This window comes from Choloepus didactylus, chromosome 1 (genome assembly GCF_015220235.1).
Source record: "Choloepus didactylus isolate mChoDid1 chromosome 1, mChoDid1.pri, whole genome shotgun sequence".
NCBI classification, from domain to species: domain Eukaryota; kingdom Metazoa; phylum Chordata; class Mammalia; order Pilosa; family Megalonychidae; genus Choloepus; species Choloepus didactylus.
In genome coordinates, this window is record NC_051307.1 from 245,704,708 (window position 1) to 245,730,990 (window position 26,283).

Sequence of the window (26,283 nt, forward strand, 5' to 3'; positions counted from 1 at the left end):
GGGACAGTGCACAACCAGTGCGCAGAGCTAGGTCTCGGAGGGGGGGATGTCAGAAAACCTCGTCCTGGGGGAGGAGCTGGTGGTTTTAGCAGCTGCTTGAAGGCTGGGCAGGGATTTGAGCCATCTAGGTGGAGGGAAAGTAGTTCAAGATCAAAGGAGTGGCAGAGGCACAAGAGAGCAGGAGGCACGGCCGGGTAGGGCCTGGGAAGAGATGAGGATGGTGGGAGAGAAAACCGTCTTTGCTTGCCGGGGCTGCTGTGAGCAGCACCACACGTCTGGTTGGCTCAAAGAACAGGACTTTGTCGTCTTGCAGTTCTGGAGGCTGGAAGTCCAGCAGCAGGGTATCAGCAGGGCCTGATTTCTCCCGGAATCTGCGGCATTCCGGCGATTTTCCATCACTGCCTCCCGCTGATGTTTGGCTTCTACTTCTGAGTCCTGTTTCCTTTGCTTATGAGGACCTCAGCTGTGCTGGATTGAGTTCCTCATTCAGTTTGACGTCTCCTTAACTAACGATAAGGTCTTCAGAGATCCTGCTGACAGATGGGTTCACACCCACAGTCGTGTGTCTTTTGTAGGGGGCATGATTCGATCCCAATAAGCACAACCTCGAGCCTGGGACTGTCGGGAGCTGGGGCAGACCACAGCAGAGCACCCCTGCCTGCCCCACCCCACCCCACCCCACCTCTGCTGATTTCTGCTCCCCCATCTCCACGTTTGTCCTTTCCCTACTGCCTCAGCACTTGATGTTTATCTTTAACTCAACCTACCTTTTTTGCTTTTGTCTTTTTACTTGAATGTATTTATTTAAAAAGGAAACCTTGTATCAGCACTCTAAATGGAAAACCAGTAGTGTTTGCCACATGCAGAAGATAATTGTAAAAATAAATGCAATGCGGAGGAACTCGATAGCAAGATGCTGTCTTCTGGCTGCAGGCATGAGGCTGAAGTCTAGCCTCTCATTCTTTTAGGGAGATCAACAGGTGCTAAACTTTTTGCTTGCTTGTCCCATTTCTTGGGGAGGGGTGATTCTCCTGTGGAGTATCTCCAGGTTCTCCCCTGGGGGTGGGGGTGGGAATCCTGCTGGGTTTTTAAACCATCCTCGCCCACCCCCTGGTGGTGAGCACCTGTCATAGCAGGTCGGCCCACGGAACCCCCAGATGCTTCCCCAGAGAGCAGAGGACCACCCAGGAGACAGCACAAGTGTCCCCTTCCCCGGCTTGCCTCCAAGACCTGCGTGGGGTGGCGCCAATCCCTGTGGGGGCTGAAAACCTTGGGTGTGGTTTAGAGGATGTGCCCCCTGTTGAGTTGTCACCGTGTGCAGTCATTTGCAAGGCTGAAGGAGGCATTGCAGGCAGCACACAGCAGGGCCAGTGGTTGCCCGTAGTTCTGGGCAAACTAAGGAATCTGGAAACCGTGTGAACAGCCAGGAGAGAAGGGACGACCGGTAGCTGCTTTGATGGTGCAGGGGTACAGGGTACCCTCCCCCACACTTGTCTACGCATGCATGCCCTCCTGCCCACGCGTCCAAGCAGGCCCAGGGAGGCGGGTTTCCGCTTTCCCACAGGCAGCCCCAGAGCTTTCCTGCTGTGAGCTGCTCTCCTCCCTGTGCATCAACCGTCCCATGTGGCCTCAGCTGTCACCCCCACCACCACCACCAGAGAGGTCTGGCTGTGTGCCACGTGCCACTTCCCACTAGGAGAGCTTAGGGGTGGTTTGACTCTGAGTTTTTCCTAACTGTAGAACCTCTCCCACAAAATTGGGGGCTTCCCTGAATGAGCAATAAGAGATGGAGCCAGAAATGATGAGCCCAGAGAAGAGAAGGCTCAGGGGAGGGAAGGGTTGTTGCCACGGATATTTGCCAGTCAGCCAATCTCCCGCCAACAGCCTCACAGTCTGTATCCATCCTTGCAGTCTACGGGATGGGGTGGCCTTATCAGCCCCACTTCCCAGGGTAGCAAGCTGCTGCTTCCCAGGCCAGGGCTGTTCCCACCGAATCACCTCTTTTCAAGTCAAGAGCTCTGGGGCTTTCTGTCCTGTCTTTGTCACGTTTCAGAGACAGGAAGTGATCTGCCGAGGCCACCCAGAGCCCTGGTCTCCTAAAGCCAGGCTGGTTTTGTGCACGGAGCACACGTACAGCTTTTGTTCATTGAAGGGCCCTTCTTACCCTCCCCCTCCCTGCGACACACCCACGCACGGCACATTTGCTCTGAAATCGTTCGCTCCAGCTTGTCCAGTGGGAACCCGCAGCGGGAGAGCCCCTGGGGAGCTAATGTCAGGCAGAGAAGGACTAGCTCACCAGCAGGAAAGCCAAGCAGGCAGTGTCCTCTACCTTTTATTACAATTTACTTCTGAATTTGTTTAATTTGTGTTTTGAATGATGTTACCATCACATCAGAAACAGAAAGTATTAAAAGGTACACAGCAAAGCTCCCCCCCATCCCTGCCTAGTACAGACCCTTTCTCCCTAAAGTTAGTCTGTGTTTGGTCCCTGACGAATCCTTCTAGAGTTTTTCTGTTCAAGCAAACACAAACATGCATGATAGTTTCTGCTCTCTTCTACTCCACAGGTTGCTTCTTTTTTTCCCACTTAATAAATCTAAAAGAAATTGCCCACTTCAGTTCACAGTGGCCTTCCTCATTCTTTTTGACAGACGCGTAGTATTGTCTTACTGATGTACGATGATTGTTTAACCTGTCCCCTGTTAATGGGTAAACTATTCATTCCGGGTTTTTTGCTACTTGGAAACAATGCTGCAATGAACAACCTTGTATGCGTATCATGTCCCCTGGGATAAATTCCTCAAATGCAGGTGGGGGGCGGGGGTTGCAATTGGAGCAGATCATCCTGACAGACCATGCCACATTGCCATTTCCCGGTACCAGCAGTGGCGTGTGGGGGGCCGCATCCCCACAGCCTTGCTGGCTGTGCCTGTTACCAAGTGTCTAGACTTTGCGAACCTCATGGCTGAGAATGGCTCTCATGGTGACTCGAATTTGCATCTCCCTGGCTGGCAGGGCTGAGCTTCCTCGGTGGGATGTAGCAGGAAGGGCATGTGTTTGGAGCCGCAGTGACCTGGGTTCCCACCCTGGCCCCCCAGTTGCAGCCCGTGTGGTCAGGGACTACAGCAGCACCTCCTTCAGTGTCGATAAGAACAGCTGGTGTCTTGAGATCTTGCTTCGGGCCAGCACCGTGCCAAGCACGTGATGCGCATCTCCCGCTTCCTCATGGCAGCCCTAAGTTGGTGGCACCGTTGGTGGCCCAGTCTCAGAGATGAGGACAGCAGGCTCAGAGAGGCCCTGCCCCTCGCCCGCAGGCCCGCGGCTAGTGAGGGACAGAACTAGGATTTGTTCCAGGTCTGTGACCCTGCAGACCCCAGGCTGCACTGCCTCTCCCACCCAGGCTCCCCTCGACGAGCCTCAATTTCTCCATCTGTGGAATGTGGACAGTTTTGCTGTGCTCAGAGGGCTGGGGTCAGGATTTATGAGGCTGTCTGAATGCAGCTGGAGAGGGGTTGCAGCAGCTCCTTTCCACACCAGTGCAGGTGGAGGTGGGATGTACCGGCTTCGTTCCTGGAGGAGAGAGTCAGGGCACGTCTCTAATTACCTGAAACTGTTCAACAGCCATGTGCCGGAAGACTTTCGGCTCTTTGGCACGAGTGAAAGGAACCACAGTCCCAATTTGGTTTAGAAACCGGTAAATCAGGGGCCAAGGGTGAGGGCCTGAGGCTGAAGGGAGCCATGGCCACCTGAGCACCCCAACACACCTGATGCCTGGCTGCCACCCCTGCCCAGGTGTGGACGATGGCGAAGACATCCCCCGGGAGATGCTGATCGGGATCTATGAGCGGATCCGCAAGCGGGAGCTGAAGACCAGTGAGGACCACGTGTCCCAGGTGCAGAAGGTGGAGAAGCTCATCGTGGGCAAGAAGCCGGTATGCGGCGGGCCCAGCATCCCCAGGCAGTGGCTCGCAAGGAGGGTCTTGTTCCCAGCTCCCCCACTCCTGCCCTTGTGTGAGCCCAGGGCAGCTCTGCTGGCTTCCGCCCGCCACCCTGATGCCATTTCAAATCTCCTGCAAGGCCATCAGGAACCTTGCCCCTTCCAGGCAGGGTTTGTGAGTGATTCCAGGGTTGGGAATAAATAACATTTACTTGGGGTTATATTTGAAGAGAAGCTGAGGGTCTTAGTAGACCAGAAGCCTGAAAGAAGGTGGCCAGGGGGTGGGGGTGGGTACTTCTGCTCTGTGCCCCATCTGGGCTGGTAGATTTTCCCTGGTGACGTCAGGGATCCCCTGAAAGCACCCTCAGGGAGCTCTGCCAGCTCAGTCTCCCACTTGGCCAGGCTCCCTGGGGCCTGTCTGGATGGGGCTGGAAGAAGCTGCCATGGGAGAGGATACCTGCTTCCTTTTAACTAGATGTCATCCCATTAGCTCCTTCAGACTTTGGAACCTTAATATCTCTTTTTGTTTAATGTTTTCCCACATAGATTGGATCCCTGCACCACGGGCTTGGCTGTGTGAGTATTTCTCTCTTTTACATTCCGGCTGATAACTGGGGAGATTCAGCGTGCCATTCTGTCATGCCGCTGCATCTCCAGGTTCTGGCTGCTTGAGTTCATCTCCAGAGTGATAAGAAATATGATTGTCTTATGTATCCCAGCCTCAAATCACTGCAGCCCCACAAGAGGTGAGGCTGTCAGGCAAAAAGCACCAGAGCAGCTAAGACCCCTTTCCTGCCTTGTCTGTGTGCAATTGAGCCCAGAGACCAAGGCTTTTCCCCAGGCTCTGAGACTGTACCGGAAATGTGATCTCAGTGTGGCAAGTGGGGCTCCCACAGCCTCAGCTCAGGCTTTTGATACATCCAGCTTGGGTTTGTTTTGTTTTGTTGTGTGTTTTTTTTTTCCTAAATGCAATTTTATTTATTTATTTATTTTTGTTTTTTTTTATTAAATTCAGTTTTATTGAAACACATTCACACACCATACAATCATCCATGGTATACAATCCACTGTCCACAGTATGATAACATAGTTATGTGTTCATCACCACAATCTATCTCTGAACATTTTCCTTACATCAGAAAGAACCAGAACAAGAATAAAAAATAAAAGTGAAAAAAAACACCCAAATCATCCCCCCATCCCACCCCATTTGTCCTTTAGTTTTTATCCCCATTTTTCTACTCATCCATACACTAGATAAAGGGGGTGTGATCCACAAGGTCTTCACAATCACACTGTCACCTCTTGTAATCTACATTATTATATAATTGTCTTCAGGAGTCCAGACTGCTGGGTTGGAGTTTGGTAGTTTCAGGTATTTACTTCTAGCTATTCCAATACATTAAAACCTAAGAGGTGTTATCTATATAGTGCATAAGAATGTCCACCAGAGTGACCTCTCTACTCCATTTGAAATCTCTCAGCCACTGAAACTATTTCGTCTCATTTTGCATCCCCCTTTTGGTCAAGAAGATACTCTCAGTCCCACGATGCTGGGTCCACATTCATCCCCGGGAGTCATACTCTGCGTTGCCAGGGAGATTTACACCCCTGGGAGTCGGGTCCCACGTAGTGGGGAGGGCAGCGAGTTCACCTGTTGAGATGGCTCAGTTAGAGAGAGAGAGGGCCACATCTGAGCAACAAAGAGGTACTCAGGGGGACACTCTTAGGCACCATTACATACAACTTTAGACTCTCCTTTGTGGTAACGAGCTTCATAAGGGCAAGTCCCATGCTCAAGGGCTCAGCACATCAAACCGCCAGTCCCAATGTTTGTGACAACATCAACACCAGTCCAGGTGAGGATGTCCAACACATCCGCACCTTCCCCCAGATCCTCGGGGCTGGGGAGGGGGAGACTGTAAATATATTTTTTATTATCTGCCCAAATTACTCTGGGATGTGTCACTATTTCACTCCAGCCTATACTAACCTACCGTATCTCACTTCCTATTCAAAGTTCCATGCAATTGTGGTGTTTGAACAAATCGACTGTAGAGTTATACCGTTTAGAAAATTTAGATCCTGTACCAAATAGAATAGTCCCTTGGTCTCATATGGAAGTTGAAGTTTTAAAACACAATCAGTTTCAATCTTTACCCTTTGGCCTGGCTTGCCCTGGTCTTAACCAGACCTGCTTCATTCGTATCACTAATTGAAGTCTGGGCTCTTTTTCATCTTTTTTTTTTTTTTTTTTTTGACAGTGGCTGTATGCACTAATACTGACATTCATATCTGCCGAGCTCTAGCTCTGAGTTTCAGGTGTCTAAATGCAATTTTATTGAAATATATTCACATCCCATACAATCATCCAAAGCGTACAAAAGTTCACAGTATCATTACCCCAATCAATTTTTGAACATTTTCGTTTCTCCAAAAAATAAAAGCAAAAATAAAAATAAAAGTAAAAAAGAACACTCAAAACATCCCATACTCCACCTCCCCCCTATTATTCATTTATTTTTTTGTCCCCATTTTTCTGCTCATTGGTTCATACACAGGATAAAGGGAGTGGGAGCCACAAGGTTTTCACAATCACACAGTCACACAGTGTAAGTTACATAGTTACACAGTTGTCTTCAAGTTATACTGCATTGCAATTCAGCAGTTTCAGATATTTTCTTCTAGCTATTCTAATACACTAAAAACTAAAAAGGGATACTGTATAATGCATAAGAATAACCTCCAGAATGACTTCTCGACTGCATTTGAGATCTCTCAGCGACTGAAACTGTTTCATATCTCTTCCCCCTTTTGATCCAGAAGCCAGCCTGGGTTTTGTTCACACCCAGACCACTTGCTCGTTGTCCTGGTTTGCCAGGGCTGCGATGACAAATACCACAGATTGGTTGGCGTAGACAGCAGGAATTTACTGTCTCACAATCCAGGAGGCTAAAAGTCCAAAATCAAGGTGTCGGCCTGCTGTGCTTTCCCCAAAGCCTGCAGCGTTCTGGTTGGTGGCAGCTTGCTGCCGATCCCTGTCTCCATTTCCGCCTCTGTCACATGACCATCTGCCTCCCGTCTTCTACTCCCAGCTGTGTCCAAATTTCCTCTTCTCATGAGGACCCCAGTCACGTAGGATTCAGGTCCGCCTTGATTCAGTTTGGCCTCCTCTAAATAGGATCTTCAACAATCTTGTTTACAAATGACCACACCAGCAGGAACCGGGTGTTAGAACTTGAACACGTGTTTATGGGTGCCACGCTTGTGCACTGTCACATTTCCGTGCCCTCGCGCGCACAACTCCCTCCCTCTCATCTTCCCGCGACCCACCACCCTGAGGAGGCTCGCCTCCACACCCCTGGAGCACACATGCACACCTCCAGCCTGACCGTCAGGTGGCACGCCCCTCCCCAGACAGCCCCGCTGCTGTGAGACAGCTTTGCAAAACACAGCTGAGCATCCTGCCCTTCACCAGCTCCCATATGGAGAGGCCCCCAGGACCGTCCCTTGCCCACCTCCCCAGCCCTGTGGCCTGTGCCCTCTCACCTTCAGCTTCTGCTCCACCCATACCAAACGACACTTGTCCCTCAACACGCCAAGCTCTCCGCCGCAGCCTCCCTCTCCTTGTCTTCCTGGTGCATCGCTCCACTGGGAGTTTTGGGCAGAGGTGACCGCTCCCTCCTATGGCTGTGACGGCAACTCTCCCACTGTAGTAGTTTAGCTATCTGTTTATTAGCCATCTGTCCCCAGCAGCCAGGACCAAGTCTCTTCAGCCTGTAAACACCAGCTATGGAGATGTGCAATGGGGAGGGCACATGGTTCCCATGAGCCACTTGCAGAGTCAGGCGTGGAGAAAGAACGAGGGGAGGACAGGCGTCGTGGAAACTGGGGGGGATTTGTCGGGTCAGAGTGGGACAGATCCCACAAAAATGTCAACTGCCTGGCCCAGGATTTCAGACAGGGTCTTTCACGCATCAGAATCCTTGGAATCTTTTAGGAGGAGGCTTGGCAGAGTGGGAAAATAGAGTCTGAAACCAAGTCTTGGTGTCTTCCTGGTTCTGTAACTGAGAATAAGTTGCTTAGCTTCTCTGTGCCTCGGTTTCTTCCTCTAGAGTACACTCTAGCTGGAATTTTTTGCAGGGACTAAATGGGCTAACGTATGTAGCCAGCACATTATAGGAACTCAGAAAACACAAATTTGTTTCTGGCCAAGGAGTATGTGGGAGTGACATTTTAGGAAGTCTGTTTCCTGCCCAAAAGAATTGAAAGAAAGGCTCACCAGAAGCAACCATCCTTCAGGAAAACAGAGACCAGGAATTTTACATACAGTTCCTGAGTACAGAGTGAGGAAAAAATTGCTGTGAGCCAAGAACCTTGGGTTCTGCTTTACCCAATTCATGAGAGAAGGCATTTTTGATGCAAGGAGAGCAGTGTCAGCCGCCCATGCTCCCTGCCACCCACCCTCACCCCACCCCGAAGGAGGGGGCCAAGCAGCTAATGGCAGGTTGCTCTCTCCCCTGCACAGGTGCTCTCCCTGCCCCACCGTAGGCTGGTCTGCTACTGCCGGCTCTTCGAGGTCCCCGACCCAAACAAACCCCAGAAACTCGGACTGCACCAGCGAGAAATCTTCCTGTTCAACGACCTCCTGGTGGTATGTGGCCCCCTCACGGGGCGTCTGGACTGAGAGCCTTGACGGGAGGCCTTGAACTCGAGCCCGGGGTTTCCATCTGGCCATGTGTCTGCACAAGTGGGGGCGTGCATGGGTGCAGGGGCAGGAAGGCATGGGGGCTGTATTGGCCCAGTCTTTTGGTTGCAAGGGACAGAAATTGATCTCAAATGAATGCAAATGAAATTGAGATCAGTGGCTCATTGGAAACCGTGGAGGGGGATGGCTTTGGCCCCAGCTGTCCCCAGAGGCTCCAGCAATGTCAGTGGGGCTCCCTTTTATTATTTCCAATCCTCAGCTGTGTAGACTTTGCCTCCTATGGGCTCCCCACTTAGGCTTGTTCTGTCCAAGAAGGCTGAATCCCAGCAGAAAGAGGGAGCCTCTTCCTCGTAAAGCATATTCCTGGTATTAATCCTCAATGCTTCACATGCCCAATTCTAAACGGTTATTGTGCCGGCAGATGCAGGGCTTTCTTATTGGCCAAGCCTGGGTCACAGGCCCCAACCCCTGAGCAGGAAGTAGAATGAACTCCACCTGGACTGATGGACTAAAGTGGGGGGAGGTTCCCCCCTCCAAAGGAAAATTGACGAGCTGTCGCCAGAGAAAAGATGTCATGGAATCTAGTCAGGTTGGAATAAAGACTTCCATCTCAGAGGGAAAGGGGACTTGTTCTTGGGGGTTCTGTCCTCCCTGCAGACCACTGGCTTTCTCACAGAAGCCCCCACCCCTGTCCCCACATGACCGATGGACATGAGGTCCTCCCTGACTGCTGAGGTGGCAGTTCAGGGAGATGGGTTCAAATCTTGGACAAGTTGCTTCAAGTCTCTGAGCCTCAGTTTTCCCTTCTGTAGAATTAATCTCTCAGAGGGTTGCATGGTCAGATGAGAACACAGCACGGTGCCTGGCACAGCCTGGGCTCTCGATACAGGCTTCCCCTCCCCCTCCCAGGCCATGCCAGGGATGGAAATTTCCTTCCCTTATCTGCCAACCGGGTTGGCAGCAAGGAGTGTGGCCCAGGTCCCAGCAGAGTGTGGGAATATCGTGAGTGTGGCCCAGGTCCCAGCAGAGTGTGGGAATAGCACGTTCTCTAGCGCAGGAGCCAGGCTTGCAGGCTGGGCGTTGACCAGGCATCGCTCTGCGCTCATGGGTTGTTTCCAAGAGAGGAAGTGGTGGCCTCCTAAGGTTGGTGCAGCAAGCACTACCTGCCCCCTGGGTGCTGGGGAGTCACAGGGATGGAGACCAGCTTCTAATCGCAGCATGCATGGCTCTCCTCCTTCCCATTCTGGCTCCTTCCTGCCCCAGGGGCCTCCTGACCTTGGCGCTGCAGGCAGGGTTCCCACCCAGGAGAGCCTGGTTGCTGGGGTGGGGGTGGCAGGGGGGTTGAGAATCCTGAGCGCCCAGAACCGTGATGGGGCCAGCTGGGGACTGCTCCAGGGCACCGTCCACCACGTGGCTCAGGCCGCTGTCTCTGGCTGCCCCCAGGTCACCAAGATCTTCCAGAAGAAGAAGAACTCAGTGACGTACAGCTTCCGGCAGTCCTTCTCCCTGTACGGAATGCAGGTCCTGCTTTTCGAGAACCAGTGTAAGTGTGGCCTTGGGGCCTGCCATGGCCTCCCGGGACGCCCTCCCCACCCAGCCTGGCCTGGACACGGGCGTGTCGGCTGAGAGGCCAGACAGCTTATGGGCCACTAGGACCTGGCGTCCAACAGCTCTAACCACGTGGCCTCTTCTCTAACTCCTGAGCGCAGCAGAGAAGTATCCCAGGGTGGCTTCTCTGACACATTCATTCCCCGTCTGCCAACCTGCGAGTCCCAATGAGCAGTAAGAACTAGGAAGAATTCAATTACGTAGTCTCCCCGAGGTGACTTTCATTTTTGCCTATCACAAGCTATAAAAATGCTTTTATGGCAGAAATGTATTTATTTAAATAAAACGTTGAAAGGAAAAAATTAAATAGTGCTGGTGATATGCAGCCCCCCACCCCCAGCCCCAAAAGTGAAGGTAATACCTGAGTTCTGTATTGGTTAAGAGCCGAGTCCTAGAGCCAGATCGCCTAGGTTCAAATCCCCAGATCTACCCTTGGCAGTTCGGTGGCTTGTTTGTTTAACCTCTCTGAGCCTTTGTCTACAAAATAGGGGTGATAGCAGTATCTACCCTATAGGGTTGCCTTGAAGAGTAAACAAGTGCATACCTGTAAGGCACTTAATAGTGCCTGGCACGCGGGCAGTGCTCGCTGAGGATTTATTCCTGTGTGCTGCTGGAAGGCCTTCCTTGGTGCTGGGCTCCCCTCAGCTGTGTGTCGGGGGAGGTGGTGGGCCTGGGGACTCTGCAGGGGAGCTGCCTCTCATCCTTGATGCCCCCACAGAGATTTTCTCTTGCCTCACTCCTCCTCCCTACCCGCTCCCTCCTCTCTTCTTCTCTCCTTTGTCCCTTCCTGGTTAGAGGTCCCTGAGCTACAGACCGGGTCAGTCCTCCTGGGGCGGGAGCTCTGCTTCCCTGCCCATTCCGGAGAGGCCTAAGGGGAAGACCGCTGTGGCAGGGGGTGTCCCAGCATCTTGAGCAATAGGGACCCCCCTCATTCTCTCGGAGTAGCTTGTCCTGGGTGCTGTTCGATGCAGATTGAAGAAGTGCTCAGGGACCTGCAGCTGGGCCATCCGAAAAACACAGGGCTTGCGGGCAGGGACTTGGGGCTCCTCAGCGGAACCCACATGTGCCCACGATGAGCTGAGAATGCCCCATCCTGGGCTGTCTCCCACTGCCCACCACCCCCACCCCACCCCAGGCCAGAAGGCGTGGCTCCCCTTGGTTACCCCCACACTGGCATCCAGGGGCCCAGCCCGGGGACAGTCGGTGATGCCAGTTCCCCACGCTCTGAGATGGGGGTCGTGGCCATGCAGCTTCCAGCCATGGTGCTCTCGGGGCACAGGCCACGCCTGGGTCATTTTTAGATTCCCAGGCCTCGGTCCTAGATGCTGGACGTTAGATGCTGGCAGGAGCCGACCCCGAAATTTTTACAGGAAATGCTTCATGCCAAGGACAATCCCGGTTGGGTTATGTTTTATTTGGCTTGCTCTTTTTTTTTTTTTTTTTTTTTTTAATTGGTTGAGCCAACATTCAAATCAATAGGCTTCACCTCACAATTGGTATTGTTTTGAATTCTCTTGAAAAATTAGAAGGTCTGGACTCACTGGCCCCATTGCCGCATGGCAGTAGCCATGCGCTGCACCACCACCACTACCCCCAAAATCTCCCGATGCTCACAGCCCTGCCTGGCCACCTCCCTCCTGCAGGACACCTGCTTGGGCCTGTAGCCTTCTGAGTCCCCCACCTCGACCCAGGCCTGAGTCAGGTGAGATTGGGCCAAGACCCTTCACACATCTGGTGACTGATGAGGCCTGTTCAGCTGGGCGATCCTGACCATGGAGAGGAGGGGGCGCTGCCTGGAGACCCCAGCCCAAGAAGACCCTAGGAGCCCCCATGCGTCTGGGCAGAAAGATGCTGGGTCCAGCCTAGGATGTGTTGGGGCTGGAGGCCTTTCAGGAGGGAACGGAGCTCAGTCTGGTCTCGGAATTACCTGAGGTGACTGGATGAGATTTTCTCCACCCTGTCCACTTGGTGGACTCGGCCCCAGCCACTGTAGCAGGCCCCAGGCAGAGTGACCACGGACTCTGAAATATAGGGTCAGGGGCTCCAGGACCTTCAGGTGAGGTCACCTCGGGGTTGGTCAGTGGAACAAAACGGACACAAGCTGGGGAGCTGGAGGTGGGCCTGTCCTCTCTGGTTGAACGCGTCTTCTGAGAGTTCGGACCCTGAGCACTTGTCTCAGGCAGATCCTGGAGTGAGATGTGTTTTTGTTGTCTGGGCTGCAAAGGCTCTCACAGAGAATCCACAGGCTCCCCTCCTGTCCCCTCCTCTGCAGACTACCCCAACGGCATCCGGCTCACATCTGCCGTCCCCGGCGCGGACATCAAAGTGCTAATAAACTTCAATGCCCCCAACCCTCAAGACCGGAAGAAATTCACTGACGACCTCCGGGAGTCCATCGCGGAAGTGCAGGAGATGGAGAAGCACAGGATAGAGTGTAAGTGTCCGGCATCCCTAGACCCCACAGAAATGCTCCCAGGTCTCCTTCTGGGTTTCCTCACAGCCGCTGGGCCCAGGTGCCCAGGCCCACATCTGCCCAGGGAGGAGACCCCTGGTTCCTTGGTCACCCCATGTGACAAGTGCTTCCAGAGGTCTGATGATGAGCTCTCTGAAATTCAGTGTGATTATTTACTCTTCTTCTCATCATTGGGGCCCGACCAGCCAGTGGGGTCATGGGCATGACCCTGGCCTGGATCCCATTGATGAGAACGGGAAAGTCAGTCAAAAGCTTTCTTTCCTGGTGCCAAGTGTGTCCCCCACCCTCCACCCCCACACATGGGTGTCCCCGCTGCCGGCTCCTCCCTCCGCAGAACAGCCTGCTACACCCTTGCTCATTTCCCAGACAGACTCTCAGAAGTCTCCGACAGTGGCTATCTTTCCCGCAGATCAGAAGGCACCCCGACCCCTCTACTCTCCCGGGCACCTCCTTTCCGCTTGCTTTTGTCCACTGCCCCCCTGTCCCCCTGTCCAGGCAGATGGTGGCTCAGCGCAGGGCTGGCCGCGCTCCGCTCCTCTCCTCTCACCGGGCCCTGCACCCTCTCTTTCAGCCGAGCTTGAGAAGCAGAAGGGCGTCATGCGGCCCAGCATTTCCCAGTGCTCCAGCCTCAAAAAGGAGCCAGGCAACGGGACTCTGAGCCGCGCCTGTCTGGACGACAGCTACGCCAGCGGTGAGGGCCTCAAGCGCAGTGCCCTCAGCAGCTCCCTGAGGGACCTCTCGGAAGCGGGTAAGAGCCGGGCCCAGAGCCACCGCCCTCACCGGTGCATGCAGGACCCGGATGGCGCGGCAGCGGTCAGGGCATGCACTGCACACTAGGAAGGGCCTTCCGTGGGGGCCAGCAGTGACAGGGCTCCGAGGGAGCACTGCTGGGTTCCCCACGACCCTCCCCAAGCCAGAGCAGCAGCTGACAGCACAGAAGGTGCGTCCCCAAAAGGCAGCCACACGTGCAGTGTCGTCCGAGGGAAAGGCAAGCGAGGCCAGACCACCTGGGAAGTGACCCCTCTTTCCTTTCCTTTCTCTGAGGGTTTTTATTTCCTCATGTATTTATGTATTTAGTTATTTTCTGAGAATTGCTTCTAACACGGAGATAGCCAGGCCCCGCTGATGGCTGCGTCCTGTGTATTTTGTGCTGCTGCGTCCCTGTGTTTTATTCTGATGAATGAAATTGAGTGGAGCCACCCACCCACCCACCCTAAATTGTGCCTGGAGAGCCCCCTTGCCTGCCCGCCATTCCTGGTCTTGCTTTCCCTGCAGGCATAGCCTTTCTGGGAAGCCCGTGCCTCCAAAGGTTTGCTCCAAAGGTCATCGCCGCAATGGCCATGGCTAGGGTTCAGACTGGGAGGAGAGATCCCTGGCTGAAATTGTGAGGTCGTTGTTGCTGTTTCTTTGTTTGAGTGTGTGTTTAATTTGCTGCCAGCTACCCGACCCCCAAGCAAGCAGTTTCCCCTCAAGCTTCCCGGATTGCCCAGGTTGAGCATCAGGGAGCTTTTGCTCGCTGCCTGCACCCCGGCCTCTTCCCTCTCCGTGGGGGCTGGAAAGGGAGGCTGGTAGGAGAAGCAGCCTGTTAGCTGTGCCAGCTTGCCTTCCCTGCTGGTGCTGTCAGGGAATGGGCGGGGATTATGGGGTGGCATACGGAACACGGTTCCTCGGCCCCCCACTATTCTACACCCAGGCAGTCAGCTTCTCCAGGAGGAGGCTCCAGGGGCTGCTGGGGAGCAGAAAGCACAGGTCAGGAGCACAGAGCAGCCACACAGGCTCCAGGGAACCCCACAGCTCCCCCTGCCCAGAGGCCACAGGCACCCAGCCCTAGGAGCCAGACGTAGCCCCTTGTTTGTCAGTGAAGACCCTCTCAACTGAGACTGGCCTCCTGGAGGGGCCCAGCAGCCCCCTCCCTCCTTGGGGCTTGCCCACCCCCAGGCAGCCCACTTACAACACCATCCCATACCTGCCCTGCCAGCAGCACTGCTCACTTCGGCATATTCATTTCCCAGAATTTTTCTTTCCTCCTGCCTTCCTTTCCTTTATTTTTTTTTTTTTTTCCTTTTTTCAATTTTTTTTTTTCTTTTTGTGAGTTGGATTTTTTCCTTTGCTTCTTGTTTTGCCATTTTTTTTTTCCATAGTAAATATCAGAAATCCATCACCAGTGTTAGGGTTTAACCCAGGACTTCTCAACCTCAGCACCACTGACATCTGGGGCCAGATTATTTCTTTGCTGCGGGGCTCCCTGTGCATTACAGGGTATTCGGTAGTATCCCTGGCTTCCCTCCCTTTGAGGCCAGAAGCACCCTCCCCCAGTTGTGACAATAAACCTCTGGAAATTGCTAGGTGTCTGGCTAAACGGAACAGGGCTGCTTTGGGCCTCTGTGTGAGTTTGTGCAGTGGAGCTGGCGTGGCCCCCTCTGTCCTTTGACGAAATCCCTGGATCACCTCACAGGCAGCAGGGGCTCTCTCAGAGCCAAGGCCCTTGGAGCAGCCTGGCTGGGCCTCTCATCCAGACAAACTTGAGCTCCTGGCTGGTCAAGTATCAGAGCGTGGCCCACCTCCCTCCCAGGACTTCCGCCCTCCGTCATTGGCCAGAGCCTAGGGATATCTGGGCTGCCATCCACTTGAGGAGTATTGTTCCAAAGGTCAGCTGCTTCCCATCCGTGGTGGTTATTGCCATTGTTAATGGGGGATTCTGAGCAGAGAAGGCCTCAAGAACCACCAAGAAAAAGAAGAACCCTAGGAACAGATCCCAGAAAGCTCTGCATTCAGGACGGTTGGTGAGGGAGGGCAGCTGCTAAGGCCCAGGCTGCAGGGAGGCCGGTGTATGTCAGGTGGCTCCCCAGGATGGTGCTGGGCAGGGCAGCTGGAGAAGTAGGAGTCTGTTCTCTGGCTTGGGGTAGGGCCCTGAAGTGCTCCTGAGGCAGTGGTCACTCCCACCTGACCCCACACGGCCCTGACTCAGCCCATAGCTCACAGCAAGTGGAGCTGTCAGGAGAGGCAAGAGCTGCAGCAGCAGCCTCAACCTTCAGGAAAGCAAGTTCTCCATGGTTGGTATGCCACCGCCCCCAAAGCAGGGGACCCTCGGAGCAGCTGTCCCCAGCCTGGAATCTGCACATCTGTCCTGGAAACCAAGGACATCTCGGCCCGTGTGACCACGGGGTCCACTGAGGCAGCCCACGGCAAACACCTCCAGGAGCCTCTGCCATTCCGAGAGGTAGAGGGCTGGGGCCTGTGTCCTGGTCCCAACCCCTCACTCAACAGCTGTGAGGCCTTGCCCCGCTGTCTCCACGCCACGGTTTTCTTAGGCCAGGGTGACCCATGCCAATTTCAGAGACACCAGAGCCCTGAAACCCTTGTTTCTGTACTGAGACTGTGATGGTTGGTTCATGTGTCAGCTTGGCCAGGTGATGGTGTCCAGATGTCTGGTCAAGTGAGCACTGGCCTAACCGTTACTGTGAGGACATTTGTGGCTGGTTAATAAACCAGAAGGCTGGTTTATTAAATCATCAGTCAACTGACTACACCTATGACGGATTACGTCAACAAATGGTGTGTCTTCTACAATGAGAGAATTCGGTCAGCTGGATTTGATCCAATCAGTTGAAGATTTCTAAGCGAGACAGATAGAGGACCTTCACTTCTTCTTCAGCTAAGCAGCAAAGCGTTTCCTGAGAAGTTCATTGAAGTTGCCAGTTTGCTGCCTGAGGAGTTCATCAGGCATCTTCATTGGAGTTCCCAGTTTGCTGCCTGCCCTATGGAATTTGGACTCGTGCATACCCACGGTTGCGTGAGACACTTTTATAAAGTCTTATATTTACAGATATCTCTTGTTGATTCTGTTTCCCTGGAGAACCCTGACTAATACAGAGACCAAGGACCCAGCACAGGCTATAAAACAGTATGAACAGGCCATAGCTCCTGCTCCCCAGGGTGGACACCAGCCAGAGGCCTCCAGCCAAGTGGCCCAGGCCCAGGTCCTCAGGAGAGGACACCTTTAGGGGCCCCAGGCACCTGCCTATGCCACATCATCACAACACTCTGCAGCCAGGCAGCCCTGCAGAAGGACAGGTGCTTCTGCAGCCCCATGGTGGGCACTCCACCCAGGAGAGCGAGGGCCAGGAAGGGCAGGCCCTCAGAACAGCCTCATGCAGCATCTTAGGTGGAGAATGGTGAACGTGCATTCTCCTGCCTTGGTCGTGTCACTGCCCCTGAGCTGGATCCTGCACAGGACCACGGGGCCGAATGCCAATTCCAGAGTCAGACTGGACGAGCTCATTTCCCAGAGTTGCCATCAGACCCTGGCCATGTTATTACTCTGGGCCTCGGTGTTCCCAGCTGTAAAGTGGGGATGATGCGAGTGCTTTCCTCGAAGCATTGCTGGAGGAAAGAGAGTGGCTGCATGGAAGCACTTCAGGTGGACTCTGCCTGGAGCTGGCGAGCCGAGTTTGTGTGACTTAACTTGTCCCAGGCTGGCAGGTACTGCTCTCGCACCTGCTCGGCCCCAGCATCTCTGGGCACCTCTGAGCAAGAACCTTCTGTCGAGAGCCTGGCCCAGAGGCAGAAGGGGAAGGCAGGAGCCCTTCCAGACCACTGGGGCCCCACCTGGCTCTAGGAGAGCTGCCTGTTGAAGCGGAGCTTGCTTGGCCTGTTGCAGGACCGAGAGAAGCGGATGCCTGGAAAGAGATTGAAGCTGGGTGTGCCGACCCACGTGCCCACATGGGTGGGGCACCAGCCACCATTCTGGCATGTCTCTCCTCCATTACGACTTAGGTTTGAGCTAGCACTGCAGACGTCCATGCAGATGGCCAGCATGTCTGTGGGTGAGTGTGAGGTCAGGGGACTCTGGGAGTTGCATGCATAGAGAGCCCCTTATAGGGTCACTCCCACATCCCATCCTGGGCTGAGAAGGTTGAAAAGATGAAGTTTAAGAAACTCCAGGTCACTAAACATATATCTAAGTCTTGGCACCTCTTGGGCAGTAGGCGGCGAAGGAAGAGGGCCTTGGGAGAAGGCTCAGGGAGGGGGCTGTGTTCAACCCCAGGGAGCCCACCGAACCCACCAAACCTAGCTCTGGACGAGCACCAGCCCTGGGTTTGCTGTTGGTCTTAGGAGTCTCCCAGGTCTCAGAGGGGGCCAGAGAGCTGATTCAAAAACCCCAGAGACTCTCAGACATTTTCACACCATGTCACAGTATCCTGAATGTTAGATGCTCACGGCCACCCCAGGAAAGAGTGGGGTTGAATCATGCTCATTTCACAGATGTGGAAACTGAGGTAGAGAGTCTAAGAGCGCCAGACGGGAGCAGGAAGCCTGCTCCTCAGCAGCAGCCAAAGAGCCTTCTACTTGGCTTCCAACTCCGCCCAGTGTCCCCGGACCCCCACGTTGGGCCAGAAGGCAGTGGGGGAAGAGAGGACAGTGCCTCGTCTCATGCCAGCTGAAGAAGGAGGAATCGGGACCCTCATCTTCCTTCCAGCCAGGAATGAGAGCCACGCCCTGCTTGGTTCTCCCTGGTCCTCAGCACCCAGTGGGAAGCAACCTGGCCCCTGATGCGCTAGGCGACCCTGTCCTGAGACTGTTCTCTGAGGTTCCTGTCACAGTTGCCAGAGGTCAGCAGACAAGACAGAGGGTTAGACATCTGCCTACGTCTGCTGTTGCCGATCCCAGGACTAAGGCCCATCCCAGGCAAAGCCCAGCACACTCCAGTGGCCACGACCCCTCTCCACCCAACGCCTGGCTGGTTGCCCTGGTCTGTCTTTGGGGGCAGAAGCTGGGAAATTGGGACTGCTGAGAGGCCCAGAGCAGTCAGCTCCTCCTTCCAGGAGGCTGGGCCTGGCTGGGCCTTGGGTCCGGCTCCAAAGACAGTGTGGCCAAGGTTTCCAGCCTGCAAGGCGAGCTGTCCCGAGCTGGTAGACCTACTGATCAAGGGCACTGGACCGGGCAGTTCACCTCTCGTAGCCTCAGTCCCCTGACGTGGGCCCACTGACACCTGTCCCCTGGCACTGTCGTGGGGCTCAACTGGGGAGATTAAAGAGTATGACGTGGTGCCCAGCTCGTGGTTGATGCCGCGTAGGTCGATGCTTACAGGAAGGCGCATTGGGAGGGCCACATCCCTGTCCCCTTGGCCCATCCTCACTCCTGGAGGGCTGGCCGGACACTGGAGCAGAGAGGCCGGGCACCTCTCATGGGCGAAGCTTGCCATCCTGCAGAAATCCAAGCAGACATCCTCCAGGGGGCCGGCCGGGCATCCAGGATTGGGAGAAAGACACGGCCACTCTTTGATGGAGCAGCACATGGTGAGCACCGGCTGTGGTGCACCGGGCATCAGGGGCACGACGAAGATGTGGGCAGCGAGCCCTGGCGGCCTGGAGGTGCTCAGCGGCACCTTGAGAAGTGGTGCCAGCAGGGGAGCAGGGCTCCAGGGTCCTCGGCTGGGGGCCTCTCCCGTCAGCCCCACTCCTGCCTCCCGCCCTGCCAGGGCACTGCACAAACTAAACACGGAGCCCAGGGGCACTGCACAGTCGAGCATGCATATCCCCACCATGCCAATAGAGGAGAAAAACTAAAGATAAAAATGTATATATATGTGGGTGTATATATACATATACATATATGAAATCCACTGGAAGTCAGGGTTGTTGCAGGATCACTTTTTGTTTGTTTTTAATTGTTGAGTGAACTGCCTCACTCCCCACTCCCTGGCAGCAGGTGGTGTTGGGCCCAAGCCATGCACAAGCTTCAGCCCACAGTGGGGGGGATCCCCCGTTCCCCCCAGACCTCCACGTCCACGAGAAGGGGTGCAAACTTGGGGCCAGTTTCAACTCTTTTTTTTTTTTTCCTTTTGTTTTTAAAAAAAAAAAATCGGTTGGTGTTTTTTGTTTTTTTTTTGTTGTCATTTTATTAACTCGTTACTGCACTGCTGTGGCTTCCCCACTGAGCCTCCCCCTCCAACCCCTCCACACCTGGCAGCTGCAGGCAAGGTGGTCCCAGCCCCTGAGCCGGCTGCCCCGTCCAGCCCCCGCCGTGGCCTCCCTGGAGGCGGGGCAAGGCCCAGAGGCGGCGGCTCCCCAGGTCTCGTGCCCCGTGTCTAACCTCTGGTATTGCATGTTCTGGGCAGGGAAGCGAGGGCGTCGCAGCAGTGCGGGATCGCTAGAGAGCAATGTGGAAGTAAGTAGGAAGCATCACGCCCGGCTGGCTGTCGTGTGTTGCCTCCCCCATCCTTGGTTTATATCTGTTGTCTTTTGTTTTTGGTTTTGGTTTTGGTTCGGTTTTGGTTTTGTTTTTTATTTTGTTTTTGTTTTTGCTCCCCCTGACCCCTACTGCACACAGACGGACACCCCCTCTCCCCCATCCCTTCCTGCCTCAGCCCCAGTGCATGCATGCCAGCTTCTCCCCCACGCCTAGAAAAACCTGCACCCCTCACCAGCTTGTTTCAGATGGACCGGTGGGGGGCGGTGGGGCGGTGGGTTCCGGGCTTGTGTTTTCATTTCCATTTAACCCCTGTTCCCCGGGGGCCCCTGAGCATGGTTAACCATTCCCAGCTTCCTAGCACACACCCCGGGCTTCTTGGGTGGGTGGGCACTGGCCCCTGCGGCACCCCACCCGTCCACCACTCTTGCTGTTGGATGTTTTTGCCACATTCTCGACTTCCATGCTCCGCCATCCCCGTCGCTTCCACTCTGGAGTTCCAGTCGCTGTGTGTGTCTGCAGTCATGACACCATGGAATTGCTTAGCTAGCTTGCGGGAGGAGGAAAGCCTTGAGAGAGAGGAAGAGAGAGAGAGAGAAATTCAGTGTGGATTTCGTGAGATTTCATTCATCCTCAAATCATCTCTCCATCACTCTTCACATCTGAACCTCAGCTTGCAGATCTTTTTCTGTTTCCTTCTTTTTTCTTGTTTAGTTTGCAATAGGTAGCTGCAGTGAAATGCCCAGGCAGTGCTCCCAACCCACCGCCCTCCCAAAAAAGCACAAAACAAGGTCTCCTGAATCCCACTATCCCTACCCCAACCTACCCAGAAACCTTCAGACCAACACAGGCCAAGCAGAGGAGCTCAGAGGACCCAGGAGAGTTTAGGGTGCAGTGTCGGCAAGGAAGTGGGCTCCTTTTCCATGCACACCAGCCCTTCTCCATCCCAGTCACCACGAGCAGCTCACAGATAACTCCCTAACAAATCAAACTGATCAGAAATCTCAGGCGGCTTTCCAGTTACAAAATGCTTGTCTGGATAAAAGCAGAAGTCGAACTCGTGCTGCTGCCATTGAGCAAAGAGGGAGGGTGCCCCCCCCCCGGTCCCGTACCCCTGCTTTTGTCACTGGAAGGCCGTCTCTCCCGGGCCCTCCAGTGTCGGCACACACCCACCCCCCAGCTGCCCTGCCAGAGTAGCCTGAGAGGAGGTGGGGGCCTGGGTCCAGCCTCACCCTGCCCTGCCCCCCGGGGCCACTGAATTGCACTCCTAGAGCTTAGCAGTCAGTGGGTGAACTTTTTACATTTTTCTTTTCTTTTCTTTTTTTTTTTTTTTAATTTAAATCATTCTTACATATGCACTTTTAAGATCTTTTAATTTTGATTTCTATGAATTTCCTTTTTAGGGTTCGATCATTAGCAGTCCTCACATGCGCCGGAGAGCTACATCAACCCGAGAATGTCCATCTCGCCCACACCAGACTATGCCCAATTCATCCTCCCTCCTGGGCTCCCTGTTCGGTAGCAAGAGAGGGAAGCCCCCGCCCCAGGCCCCGACGCCCGCGGCCCCCTCCCAGCCGCCCCACCCGCAGCACACCCCGGCCGGCCACCACCAGGGGCCCGCGGAGGCCCCGGCGCACGGGCACCACGGCCAGTACTGCCTCCTGCAGCAGAACCCGCCGCCCTACCACCACCACCACCACTACCACCCGCCCCAGCACCTGCCGCACGCCCACGCCCACCACCACGGGCCCCACCTGCCCCACGGCGCCCACGCGCACGCCGGCCACGCGGCGCACCACCACGGGCAGCCCCCGGCCCCGCCGCCCCCCGCCGGCAGCAAGGCCAAGCCCAGCGGCATCAGCACAATCGTGTAGGCGTAGCCCGGGCGGGGGGCTCCCGGACCCCCCGGGAACGGACCTAGCGCACAACACACAATAGAGGCACACCCAGGCGGCCGCGGGCCGAACGCGGGGCACTCTGGTTTCCATCTCTCCCCTCTGCGCCCACGGCCCGGATGCAGCTCCCCACCACCACCGGCCCTCGGGGCGCGGGTTTTAGGGAACAGAGCTCCCAAATGAGTTGAGCAGTGGCGTCCCGGGCGCCCCATTCCCCTCGGCCGCCTTCAGCCTTGTGACGGCGCCGCCTGCCGAGCAGATACTGAGCTGCCTTCCACCCCCACCCCGTCCCCTGCCCCCAGAGCCCGTGCTCCCTAACTCTACCCACAAAAGAAAACCCAACCCAGAAAAGAAGAAAGGAGATCCAAAAAAAAAACACACAGAAAACTCAAAGACAAAACAAAACAAAAACCCCCAAACTTGCTGCATTATTGCTCTTTTATTGACAATGGGCAAAAAAAAAAAAAATTAAGTAGACCTGATATGGTTGATGAAAGTACGTAAGTAAACTTTATATAATATAAATATATAAATATATAAATATATATATATATACTGTATAGGTAGCATTTGTGTGTGAAAGGCAAATGTTTCAATCCCCAAAATTAGCAATAGAGACTTTACAAGGAACTCCACTTACCCAATAGGAAGACAGTACCTTAGACGAGTGTGTGAGAGAGTAGACCAAAAATGTAAACGTTAGGAACAAATTCAGATACTTCCATATTTTCATAAAAAAAAAAAAAAGTCCCTCCAGGACTGGCTAAAATCTTTTACGCAATCATTACTAACTGTGCCAAGTAACATAGCATCTAACTGTTAGAGTCCAATATTGCTTTGTATAAATCCTTATTTTATTAACAGAATACTATCACAGGTAATCAGTATTTTAACTGCTCTGTTATTTCAGGTAAGCAAATAGATAAAATGCAGTAAACTCAGCAGTAGCAACCTGGGATGGCCAGCATAAGAGCTGGTCGTCTTAGAATATTGGTTACCCAGAATCTTAGACACTTTAATGGCTCCGATAACTGTGAATTTCCATGACCCGTGTTTCTTTTATATGCGTATGATCTGACGCACTCTAACTCAGAGCGCTCCAAGAAGGGGCACCCTACATGGCAGACATGTTCATCTCCGACATGAAAATGACCAACCCTCCATCTCTTGTCTCCTCCACACCCCAGCTTACTCATCTCCTTTCCAACGGCAGCAGGCAGTCACCCCCCACCCCGTCCCTGGGGAATGTTTCCACCAGGAGCCACTTCCCAACCTGAAGGTCAATGGTAGCATTGAGCAACCCCGGGACGGTGCGTGTGTTTTCCGTGGTGTCCCCTGAGTGCTAGCGGTGATCGTTGTAATTCCATGTAGCCATGTGCTCACAGCGCGGCCGTGTCATCCCTGTGGCCCATCCGACCCCGGCCCCCACTGCCTCGGCAGGGCCACTTGGCTGCCAGGGCCCTGCCATGACTCAGCTGTGCTCTTGTTGCTTCTGTGTTGTGATGACACCATCCACTCCCCCCAGGGTGCTGTGCCTGAGTCACACATGAGCCATCCTTTGCAGTTTCAGCCTTTCGAACCTCTGCAGCCGCCGGTGCTTTGCTCCTAAGCCGTAGGACCCGAGGACTGCCCGGTGGCAACGGCCCAGGTGGAGAGCCCTTTCAGAAAGGGCGAAGCTAAACTTGGCTTGGCAGGGCCTGGGGGGTGGGCTGCAAGGCCCTGCCTTGGACAGACGATGCGGCCCGAGGTGGCAGAACTGCAGGAAAAGCGGGGACATCCACGTCTGGCTTTGGGGCACCCTGCCTATTTGATTGGGGGTTTTGTTGCTTTCCCTCCCCACCCCCTTACCCCCTTGTCATATGTTCGTGATCACCATACCAGCAAATCTGCAAACTGAGCACTTTGTTAATCTCCACAGGAAGCAAATACAGCAATCTAGAGTTTAGCCTTTAAAAAAAAAAAAAAAGTGACTTTAACTTGCCCACCCTTGTCTTCCCATGGATGTCATATTTCTTTCTTTGGCATCTGCTCAGAGAAATAAAAAGCGTGTGTATTTCTGATTTGGTTGGGGCCGGGCTGGTGGGAGGCTACATGGTTTCATTGACTCCTGAATTCTTTGGTTTTCCCTAAAAGTCAGGCTCCCCGAGGCACTCTCTGTCTTGCAATTTAAAGGATGTTGTTCTGACAAGGAAAAGTCGAATTATACTGCATGTCATCCGGCGTCAGTCATGTGAGGCTACACTCTATGTATTGTATATTTGCGAAATTATATCAGTGTTAATGTTGACAAATAGTTGAAGTAAAGTGATAACATATTAAATATGTCAGCTTTTCTTCACCCTTCTGTACCAATGATAGAGTCTAACTGTAAACTTCTAGGTTGTTCCAGAAAAGATGTGGACCCTTGGGTACAAAACTGCTCTTTCTGAAGGGACTTTGCTAATGAAAATCAAAAAGAACAGACTGTAAATCCAATGGAGGGGTTCTCTCTCTCCATCGCTGTCCTGCATGCTCCATGAGCCGTTCCAAACTCACGTCCTCTCAAACTGTCTTCCGTGTGTCCTGAAGCTCTCTTGGGGCATAGTAGGGCTGGATTGTAGTGAAAGAGGACTCTTACAATAAATTGAAAATGTCTCCCCATGTTCTCAACTTTGTACAGTGTGTTGGGGTCAGGTCAATGAGCTCTCATCATTTGTATCTTATTTATAAGCTTTTCGCGAGAAGTGTTTCCAGAGGGTTCCACTGAGGAGGTTGGAGTCAGGCTGCCCAAATTCTACTTCGAAAGCAAAAGCTTCTAATAAACTGGTTTCCTGCTGTTGCTTTTATGGGTTGTATTCTATAGGGCCCAGCCAGTCCAAGAATCACAGCTTTGGGGACTTATTCCCCACCACCACCCCCCTGGGAATAGCAAGACAGAAGGTGGCCGAGAGCTACTGGGACATTTGAGTCATCCTTTCTCACCTTCAGGACACACTTGGACCGTTTTTCTCAAGTCGCACAAATTATTTCAATTATGTAATAATCTCTGACAGGACCAGGAGACCCTTAGAGGAAGCAGCTAGTAACATCAAAAAAAAAAAAAAAAAAAAAAAAAAAATCTTTTCTGGGACAACAAGTAAATCATGTATTTGTATTTTTTTAAGTTTATGGATGAATTGTACAATGATGTAAAAATAAAGCTCATCCTAATATGATGTACACATCTTTCTTAAAAATGTCTTCAGTCATCCAGGGTAGAGTGATTTTTCCATCACGCACTGCATGCGGCAGTAGCTTCTTGTTTTTCTTTAAAATGAGCTGAACAGACAGTCAGCAGTTATGTGAACAATGACTCTAGGTGTTGACTCAGCGTTCCATATGAAGCTATGCCTCTCCAGGTAAGCATGCATCTTGCAGTTTTCGTTGTAAAATATCATACCCTTTCCTGCCTGGAAAAAAAAAAAAAAGAATAATTTTGTAAGTATTTTAAATAACACCAAGGAAACAGGTTGCAAAAATTGATCAGAGTGAAGGGGTGGTGAAAAGGGGAGGAATAGATACTTGTATCAACTTGTACATAATCCTGCACATCAGCATAACTAATTCCCTCTGCAGTCATATCGAGGTTGCATATAGTATCTCTCTCCTCTTTGAAACTGTCATTCACCTTCGAGTTATTCTAAAACTGTTAGAATGAGGTCTTGAATGCCAGCCGTTCAAGATTTCCAGAGACAACTGAGACAACTTGCTTACAAGAAGCCGGGACCCACTGTGTAACTTTGGGGAGGAAAGGAGTGCTTTGTTTTAATATGCATTCTGTTTGTGAGTAGTAACAGATTCTATTGATGTAAAACCATAGCTGTGATCATGTGGAGAAGTCAAATAAATCCTTTAAAACTCTTTGATTCTTACTTTTTCTGAAAAGTCCTGAAGTTTCCCCATTGGCCAGATACAGAGACATCTCCAGGTGACAAGTTTGCTCATTCGTTGCCATAACTGGGCACTAACTTTCCTTGAAGAAATGGGACTGACTTTAATTTGAGGTTGCTGGTATGAGACTTAAGAAGAAGGAACATATGACAAGTTAGGAACCAATGGAAGATTTCAGTGGTGTTTATAATTTAGTCTCTAGCGGCTTTCAACGAATTTTGGTGCTTACATTGAGTTAGAGGAAGAAGAGGGATCCTATTTAGTGTTGAGGTAGACTGGAGAGAACTTATGGAAAAAAAAAAAGGAAAGAAAAAAAGCATTGACCCGGTCCCCAGATGTTTTAGAGAGGGGATTCCTACATGAGGTAAAAACTGCCCCCTTTCCATGTTGGTTAATGTGATGTGCAAAAGCCAAGAATTCTGACTGTACCAGAAGGAGGATTGCTGCAAGAACGTGACTGCTCTCCCTCGGTGTTGGGACTGCAAACCAGGAGCTGCTGGATGTGGGTAAGTGCTGAGCCAGTCCCTCGATGCACTGGTTCTCCAGGTTTTGTGTTTGTCTC

At 53.0% G+C, this 26,283-nt stretch overlaps 1 protein-coding gene across 7 annotated transcripts in view; it reads left to right on the top strand.

Moving 5' to 3' along the window:
- Positions 1-25,691, top strand: part of IQSEC1 (IQ motif and Sec7 domain ArfGEF 1) — a 184,121-nt gene extending 158,430 nt beyond the window's left edge. For 6 of the 7 annotated variants that reach the window (XM_037802844.1, XM_037802827.1, XM_037802851.1 and 3 more), the window contains exons 7-14: positions 3,793-3,932; positions 4,484-4,513; positions 8,466-8,591; positions 10,089-10,188; positions 12,526-12,687; positions 13,298-13,474; positions 19,847-19,896; positions 21,321-25,691. In XM_037802844.1, the coding sequence (XP_037658772.1) occupies positions 3,793-3,932; positions 4,484-4,513; positions 8,466-8,591; positions 10,089-10,188; positions 12,526-12,687; positions 13,298-13,474; positions 19,847-19,896; positions 21,321-21,791 (1,256 nt within the window). In that variant the 3' untranslated portion in view covers positions 21,792-25,691. The remainder of the gene's footprint in view (positions 1-3,792; positions 3,933-4,483; positions 4,514-8,465; positions 8,592-10,088; positions 10,189-12,525; positions 12,688-13,297; positions 13,475-19,846; positions 19,897-21,320) is intronic. The other variant, XM_037802821.1, reaches the window with a different exon arrangement.
- Positions 25,692-26,283: the final 592 nt, after the last annotated feature.